A 9,294-nucleotide genomic window follows, 5' to 3' on the forward strand; every position below is an offset into this window, starting at 1 on the left:
TAGTGTGTTCCGGGCACCCTGGCACTCTGGGAATTCCTCCTTTCTGTACAGATGTATCAATGTAGCTATTTTTTGAGGAGAAACGCAGTCAGGTGATGGGAAACCACACTGAAAAAGATCTTCCCTTCCACACTGAGCAGCAAGGTGAATATAAATGTTCAATGTCCTTGGAGTTCTCCTCTCTGGGGATCCATACTCCCTCTGCACACCTCCACTGGACCATGACCTAACCCCTACGCTAGATAACCCAAAGAAATTTCCAAAGTAGCTGGAAGAGCTTCGGGCAGTGCTTGTACACCTTGTAGGATACTCCGCTGGGACCAGGATCAGAATTAGCTCTGGCTGTTCTGGCTACTCCGTGGATCTCCTTACAGCCAGGCTCCTTGCCATTGAACTCAACCACAGCAGGAGCAGGGTTTGCTAGGGTGCTATGGCCTCCTGGCTCTAGCTCCCTCTCTGAGTCACTGAGGGAGTTCTGCAGATGCAGATCCATCTATTATTTGGAGCATATGAGGTGCCCACTACGCTCATGTCCTAGCAGCTGCTTGGCAAATCCGTAGGGTTTCTCAATAATGGCAGCACATTTACTGGTTCATTTTTTGTTTTCTCTCTCTCTCTCGTCTTCCATGCCATCCTGCCCTGCGCAGTCCCGTAATCTTACAGGACGTTACAGAGCTCGGCAGATAGTGGTTTCTCCTTTTCACCTGCCCCCACCCCCGGTATTGTTTAGCCAGGGATCGGAGCTCTCGACAAAGTTCATTCATTTCGGCTGCTCTATGATTTATTATGTAGAGAGCTTTGCTGACTTTCTTCTCTGTTAGAATCTCTCAGTAGCAAAGTTGTCATGATCTGGAATCGTCTATTGATATCTTCCTTAGCTACTGACCAAAGGCCAAAAGCTCACTTTACAACCCTACCAACCTTGTGGCGTCACTTTCAAGGAATTATGGATCTGTATTTCCAGATCCCTCCATTTTCTGCACTCCTCAGTGCCCTATCGCTCACCATGTAAGCCCTACCCTGGTTTGTCCACCCAAAGTGCAATACCTCACAGTTGTCTGCACTAAATTCCATCTGCCATTTTTCAGCCCGTTTTTCCAGCTGGTCCAGATCCCACTGCCAGCTTTGATAGTCTTCCTCGCTGTCCACTCCACTCCTAATCTAGGTGTCATCTGAAAATTTGCTGATCTGGTCTGCCACATCATCATCCAGATCATTAATATAGATGACAAACAATAACGGACCCAGTACTGATCCCTGTGGTACACCACTAGTCACAGGCCTCCAGTCAGAGGGGGTAACCATCTACTAGCATTCTCTGACTTCTCCCAAGAAGCCAAGGTCGAATCTAATTTTCCAGGAATTTACACAATATTTTGGGACCAGCACTTTGTTATTTCCACATTGAAATACATGAATCGATTCCTCGAACCACTACCTGCGATGTTAGTATTTTAGAAAGAGTGAAACATTAACCATATTGGCATACGCTCAGCGGCCTCTTTATTAGACACACTGTACATCTGCTCATTAATGCAAATAACTAATTAGCCAATCATGTACCAGCAACTCAATACATAAAAGCATGCAGACATGGTCAAGAGGTTCAGTTGTTATTCAGAATGGGGAAGAAATGTGATTTAAGTGACTTTGACCATGGAATGATTGTTGGTGCTCAGAATCTCAGAAACTGCTGATCTCCTGGGATTTTCATGCACAACAGTCTCTAGAGTTTACAGAGAATGGTGCGATAAACAAAAAACATCCAGTGAGTGGCAGCTCTGTGGGTGAAAATGCCTTGTTAGTGAGAGAGGCCAGACCGGTTCAAACTGACAGGAAGGTGACAGTCACTCAAATAACCACGCATTACAACAGTGACGTGCAGAAGAGCTTCCTGGATGACCAACATGTCAAACCATGAAGGAGATGGGCTACAGCAGAAGACCATAAATATACATTTCAGAAACCTGACAAAGTTAACGGGGAGAACAGGTTTCAGGAAGAGATTATAGAGACTTCATCAGTAAAATGTACATCCACAAATGGCAGTGAGGTTAATACAGGAGAGTTAAGAGGCATTTAAGTGTTTAAAAGGCATTTAGGCAGGCCCATGAATGGGCAAGGAATGTGGGATAGGGACTGTGAGATTAGTCTCGATTAGCATCATGGACCAAAGAGCCTGTTCTTGTCCTGTACTGTTTCATGATTCCTGAATTGCAGGGCAGGAGAAATCTAGATTGAAAAACTGCCTAATGCATGTAAGGAAAATTCCAACTGTCTTTCACAAGCCAGCCAGAGCTCATACTGACAACCAGATGGAACAGCACACACCACCTCAACTGAAAAACTCAACAGGGCACAATATCTTGGAGCAGAAACGCAAAGGGATGGAATAACAGAAAGTGACTCATAAAACACATCGTAACATTCAAAACCAGCTGCCATGGTACTGCAGCGGTTATTGCAATGCTATTACAGGCCGGGGTGTCAGAATTCAGAGTTCAATTCCAGCTTCCTCTGTAAGGAGCTTGAACGCTCTCCCAGTGATTACATAGATTTCCTCTGGGTGCTCCGGTTTCCTCCACATTCCGAAGACATGCCGGTTGGTAGTTTATTGTCCCATGATTAGGCTAGGGTTGAATAAATGGGTTGCTCAGCAGTGTGGCTTGTTCAGCCGCAAGGGCCTGCTGCCCACTGTACCGCTAAATAAAATATACAAATGATGGAGGAATCCAGCGGGTCAGGCAGCATCTGTGGAGGGAGGTGAACGTTTCAGGTTTAAGACCCTTCATCTGGATTCACGTCAGTCCAAATGAAGGGTCTCAATTCGAAACGCCGACCGTCCATTTCCCTCCACAGATGCTGCCTGACCTGCTGAGTTCCTCCAGCTAACACATGCAAAATGCTGGAGCAACTGAGCAGGTCAGGCAGCACCTACGGAGATGAATAAACCGTCGAAGGTTCAAGCTGAGACCCTTCATCAAGAGTGGAGAAAAAAAAAGGGAGAAGACTTTTGTGTATGCTTCTCCAGATTTCCTGCATCTGCATTCTCCTGTGGCTCCACAGAATGAAGAACAGTATAACACAGACCCTTCGACACATGACACCATCCAAATGAAACAGGAAGAGTCCTAGAAAATGTAACAGAATCTGTCTAATCCAGAGGTCATTCAAACGACAGCTCGGCAATCCTTGCTTGCTACAGAGCCACTAACATCCTTATAACCTCTCAAAGCACTTAAATTCCTGAGAAATGCTTTGGAGTTATAAAATTTTTCTTTTAGAAAACGTTGCCAGCCTATTTGTGTACAGCAAGCCCCCATCACTAAAAATATTTTCAGTCATTGGGGTTGTGAGATTGTTTTGTCACTGGAGTGGCTCCTGAGCAGTGGACAATGCTGCAATCTACCATCTCCAGCAATCCGAGTTAGACACAGGAGCAGAATTAGGCCATTCGGTCCATCGAGTCTACTCCACCATTCCATCATGGCTGATTTATCATCACTCTCGACCCCATTCTCTCGCCTTCTCCCCACAACCTTTGATGCCCTGACTAATCAAGAATCTATCAACCTCCCACTGTAGTCCAGATTAAGAGTCAGAGCCCGAAACATTGACTCCTTTCCGTAGATGCTGGCTGGACAGCTGAGTTCCTCCAGTATTGTGTGTGTGTTGCTCTGCTTTAAATATACCCGATGACTTGGCCTTCACAGCCATCTGTGGCAATGAATTCCACAGATTCACCACCCTCTGGCTAAAGAAATTCCCCCTCATATCTGTTCTAAAGGGGCACTTTTCTGTTCTGAGACTCTGTCTAGGATCAAGGATCAGATTCCCCCACTGTAGGAAATATCCTCTCTACATCCACTCATCTAGGACTTTCAATATTCAATAGGTTTTAATATAATTGCCCTTCATTCTTCTAAACTCTACATCAGAGGTTCCCAACCTTCCTTACGCCATGGACCAATACCACTGAGCAAGGGGTCCACAGGCCCCAGGTTGGGAAAGCCGACTCCATAGAGTACAGGTCCAGGGCCGTCAAATGTTCCTCATGCAGTAACCCTCTCATTCCCAGGATCATTCCTGTGATCAGCCTCTGGACCCTCAGCTGCTGCCTGTGTGGGATTTGCACGTTTTCCCTGTGACGGTGATGTTGCAGGCATGGGTCCCCCGCCCCCCCCCCCCCGTTACTCCAGATTCCTCCCCTACCTCACTAACCGGTGGGTCGGTAGATGAATTACTGACTGTGAACTGCCCTTGTAGAGTGCAGGTGAGTGACAGAATCTAGGGAGTGTGTTGATGGAAGTGTGCATGTGTGTGTGTTTTTCGGGGGGGAGGAATTGGACAGAACAGAATTAATACAGAGCGACCCACACAAAATGCTGGAGGAACTCAGCAGGTCAAGTAGCATCTTTGGAAAAGAGTAAACAGTCAACGTTTCAGGCCAAGATCCTTCTTAAGGACTGGAAAGGAAGCAGTGAAATTAGAGTACGAAGGTGGGGGGGTGAGGAAGAAGCACAAGGTGATGGGTGAAACCAGGAGAGGGGAAGGGGTGAAGTAAACAGCTGGGAAGTTGACTGGAGAAAGAGATAAAAGGTACCTCCTTGTGGTGCTCCTCTCCTTTCCCTTCTTCCATGGTCTTCTGTCCTCTATCAGATTCCCCTTTCTCCAGCCCTTTATCTCTTTCACCTATCAACTTCCCAGCTCTTTACTTCACCCCTCCCCCTCTCCTGGTTTCACCCATCATCTACCACCTCGTACTTTTTCCTCCCTTCCCCCCACCTTCTTACTCCTCATCTTTTTTTCTTGTCCTGATGAATGGGCACGTGGCCAAGTGGTTAAGGCATTGGACTAGCGACCTGAAGGTCGTGAGTTTGAGCCCCAGCTGAGGCAACGTGTTGTGTCCTTGAGCAAGACACTTAATCATACATTGCTCTGCAATGACACCGGTGCCAAGCTGTATGGGTCCTAATGCCCTTCCCTTGGACAACATTGGTGTCGTGGAGAGGGGAGACGCAGCATGGGCAACTGCTGGTCTTCCATACAACCTTGCCCAGGCCTGCGCCCTGGAGAGTGAAGACTTTCCAGGCACAGATCCATGGTCTCGCAAGATGCCTTAATAATAAATGAAGGGTCTTAGCCCGAAATGTTGACTGTTCTACTCTTCTATTGTTGCTGCCTGGTCTGCTGAGTTCCTCCAGCATTCTGTGTGTGTTGTTTTGGATTTCCAGCATCTGCAGATTTTCTTGTGTTGAATATTAATGCAGGGCAAGCGTCAGTGGTTGGATGGTGGATAGTACAGACACTGTGGGCCAAAGGGCCCGTTTCCCTGCTATATGGCTGTATAATCCCATGACTCTAACCTCTCCCATCCACCTGAGTGGACACGCAGAGTGTCTGTGTGATATCACAAATCTGTTGTGGGCAGCAAGGCATGGTTTTCACAGCATTGATGGCCCAGGTTCACCCCCGTTATATGTTTTCCCTGTGGCCACGCAGGTTTCCTCCAGGTGCTCCGGTTTCCTCCCACAGTCCAAAGACAGGTTAGAGTTAGTAAATTGTGGGCATGCTATAGTGGCGCCGGAAGCTTGGCGACACTCGCGGGCTGTCTCCAGCATGTCCTTGGACTGTGTTGGTCAGTGACACAAATGATGCATTTCACTGTACACTCAACAGCCACTTTACAGTTCACATTCTGTTATTAGGTACTGCTCGTAAATGCAAATATCTAAACAGCCAATCATGTGGCAGCAACTCAGTGCATAAAAGCATGCTGACATGGTCAAGAGGTTCAGTTAAACATCCTACTGGATTATGTGACTGTGGTAGTCCAGAGACTGTCCAGCATGTTTTGCTGAGCTGTAATCGATACAAAATTGAAAGAAGCATGTTGTTCAAGAGGCTATCTGGCTTAAATTTATTCTGGTTTTCTATTAAATCTTTGTTTGGCCATCAAAAGAATCAACATCTGATTTAAGAGTCTAATTATTCAGTTTATATGCGAGACTAGGTTGTATTTGAGTTCCTTGAAGTTCTATAATTAATTATACATCCTGCGGAGGGCTGTAATATGCCTAGATGCGTTTAAACAGCCGGAAATAGAAGAAGAGGTTCAGTTGTTCAGACCAAACATCAGAATGGGGAAGAAATGTGAACTAAGTGACTTTGATCGTGGGTGTTGATGTCAGACTGGGTGGTTTGTGTATCTCAGACGCTGCTGATCTCCTGGGATTTTCACCTCTAGAAAATGATGTAAAAAGCAAAAAAAAACACATCATGTGAGCGCCAGTTCTGTGGGTGAAAACGCCTCGTTAATGAGAGAGGTCAGAGGAGAATGGCCAGACTGGTTCAAGCTGACAGGAAGGTGTCTGTAACCACCAGTTACAACAGTGGTGGGCAGAAGAGCATCTCTGAACGCTCAACACAACGTCAGACCATGAAGCAGACAGACTACAGCAGCAGACCCCACTAGGCTCTACTCCTGTCCCTAGTAAAGTGGCCACTGAATGTCCATGTGACAAATAAAGCTCATGTCTCAACCCAAAGCAACCTTTCCCTCAAAGGGTTAAACATGCCGGCTCGATGCTGAGTATGTGACACACACCCCGAGATCAGGAGCTCCCACCTCTCGATCAACGCAAACATCACAGCTGCAGGTTAGTTCAACACGTCAAAATAACAATAATTAATATAAATACAATATTCCTGCAACATTTAAAAAAACACACTGCTGCGGTTTCAGCGAGAGGTCTGACCGCCTCTTAACTGGGTAATTAAATCTCACCCTCGCCTGGTTTCCCTTCCCAGATAGCAGCCCACGCCCTGAATTCTCTCTCCCGGCAGATAACGTGATTGCAAAACATAAGTTGCACAGAAAACAACCGTAAAAAGAAATTATATTTAAAAAAATAAACGCCCCAATTATTTCCAAGGTAGAGTGAGTGAAGATGCGAGAGGGGAGAGGCAGGTGCGACACCCCCACGCCCCTGGCATCTTTCTCGGTTAAACAGATATTCTTTCTGGACCATTCTGGGCAAAGCTGCTTCTGATTGAGGTCGGGCTCGAGTAACAGCGAGACGCCGGGTTTACCTGCAGTTTCCCGGCGAGGTGATGCGCAGCCCCAGGAAGGGGGAGGCGGGCGGGGAATTTATGGAGTCCATATCCGCCATCCCTTCATTCCTGCCGCCGAAGAGATACCGAGCTCCTTCACTGCGTCAGCCCGGAGTGTAGCCCCCGAGCCCACATCATCGCCGGCTCCCCGCTTCTCTCCATCAGCGGGTCCTCCTTCGTCCCCCTCCCGCCCCCCAGACCCCCTTCCTCGCCCACCTCCCCTGCCGGTGCAGGGCTTTTCCAAAGTGTGTGATGTGTTCCACCGTAATACGACGTGGTCGGGTCACACCCAGGCAGGCAGCGCTGGAAGACCTCCCCCGCCGCCCTGCTCCACGAACTCCTGGGATCCTCGCAAAGCCGGCATCAGTCTGTGATGCTGCCAACTCCCCCGGGATGTTTCTGACAGAAATCATTGGGTATCAATGGATTTTTTAAAAATCTATAAACATATTCATATCTGTATTTACAGAATATTGGAATAAATAAGATGAAGGCAAGATAATAGAGAATGGGTGACAAATGCCTGTGGAAGACATTGGAGATGGACCAATGGTGAAGGAGTATAGGTTGACCTATTGATGTCAGGAGGTCAAGTGGAGATGACCAAATAGAGCTGGCACTGTCACTCTAGCAAAGGGATGAAATTTGACCTAATGCTTCAACTACACTCAGGACATCACTTCTCATGGCTTATGTTTTTTTGAGTGACTATGCTTTTTTTTGGGGGGTTTGGTATTTTGAATTGAGCTGTGTATGTTTTGCCACTTGGCCCCAGAGGAACACTGTTTCATTTGGCTGTATTTATCTATGGTTGAATGACAATTAAACTTGAATTTGAACCACTTAGCACTATGCTCGGGATGTGAGTTAGCACAAATGAGCAACACAGTGATGGTGGAACTCATTGTGTCAGGCAGCGTCCATGGAGTGAAATGGACAGTCAACGTTTCAGGTTGAGACCCTTCACCTGGACTGTAAGATGAAAGGGGAAATGACCAGTATAAGGAGACAAGGGGGGAAGTGTATCCCAGATTGGAAATGGAATTGGTTAATTATTGTCACTTGTACTGAGATACAGAATAAAGCTTGTCTTGCGTACTGTTCATACAGATCAGATCATTACACAGTGCATCATTAGAAAGTGCACTGAGGTGGAAAAAGGTCAAGCAATAACAATTGCAGAATAAAGTGTAACAGTTATAAAAAAAAGTGCAGTGCAGGTAAACGATAAAGTGCCAGATCATAATGATTTAGATTGTGAGGTCAAGAGTCCAACGGATTACACTAAGGAACTGTCTTCAGATTTATTTATCCCATGTACATTGAAATTTACAGCAAAATGTGTCATTTGTGTTAACAACCAACGCACCTAATGATGTGCTGGGGGCAGCCCACAAGTGTCGACACACATGCAGGCTCCAACAGAGCTTGTCCACGATGTTCAGCAGAATAACACAGAACACAACTGAAGTTTCACGTTGAATGTTTTGTGTGGAATGACGTTAATGTGAAATCTTGACCTGTCCATTTCCCTCCACTGATGCTGCCTGACTCCCTGAGTTCCTGCAGTTTGTTTACTAAATTTCCCTCCAGATTCCAGCATCTTCAGTCTCCCGTGTCTCCTTTGTATTGCAACATTGACCACTACTCTCACCTAAGGTGGTTACATCTAAACCAGGGCTTCCCAAACTTTTGTATGCCATGGACCAATACCATGAAGCAAAGAGTCTGTGGACCCCAGGCTGGGAACCCCTGTAACAGGGATGGTGTGTAGAGTGGAGTGAACTGGAAGGGAGGGTAAGACATAGAAACAAGAACAATACTGCACAGGAACAGGCCCTTCAGCCCACTATGTTGTGCCGAGCCAATTAAATTAGTAATCAAATTACCCAACTAAACTAATATCTTCTGCCTACATAATGTCCATATTCTTCCATTTTCCTCATATTCCTGTACCTATCTAAACATCTCTTAAAAGACCCTAACGTACCTGCCTCTACCACCATCCCAGGCAGTGCATTCCAGACACCTCCACCTCTGTATGAAACAACTTGCCCCTCACATCTCCTTTGAAGTTACCCCCTCTCACCTGAAACACATGCACCCTGGTATTAGACATTTCAACCCCTAGGTAAAGGTACTCCCTCTCTACTCTATCTCTGCCTCTCAAAATCTTATGAA

At 46.5% G+C, this 9,294-nt stretch overlaps 1 protein-coding gene across 2 annotated transcripts in view; it reads right to left on the reverse strand.

Moving 5' to 3' along the window:
- The window catches only part of mapk8ip1b (mitogen-activated protein kinase 8 interacting protein 1b), a 143,157-nt gene extending 135,984 nt beyond the window's left edge, over positions 1-7,173 (reverse strand). For both annotated transcript variants that reach the window (XM_072273205.1, XM_072273203.1), the window contains exon 1: positions 7,093-7,173. In XM_072273205.1, the coding sequence (XP_072129306.1) occupies positions 7,093-7,172 (80 nt within the window). In that variant the 5' untranslated portion in view covers position 7,173. The remainder of the gene's footprint in view (positions 1-7,092) is intronic.
- Between the last annotated feature and the right edge of the window lie 2,121 nt (positions 7,174-9,294).

The sequence above is a fragment of the Mobula birostris genome, chromosome 11, assembly GCF_030028105.1.
Source record: "Mobula birostris isolate sMobBir1 chromosome 11, sMobBir1.hap1, whole genome shotgun sequence".
Lineage (NCBI taxonomy): Eukaryota > Metazoa > Chordata > Chondrichthyes > Myliobatiformes > Myliobatidae > Mobula > Mobula birostris.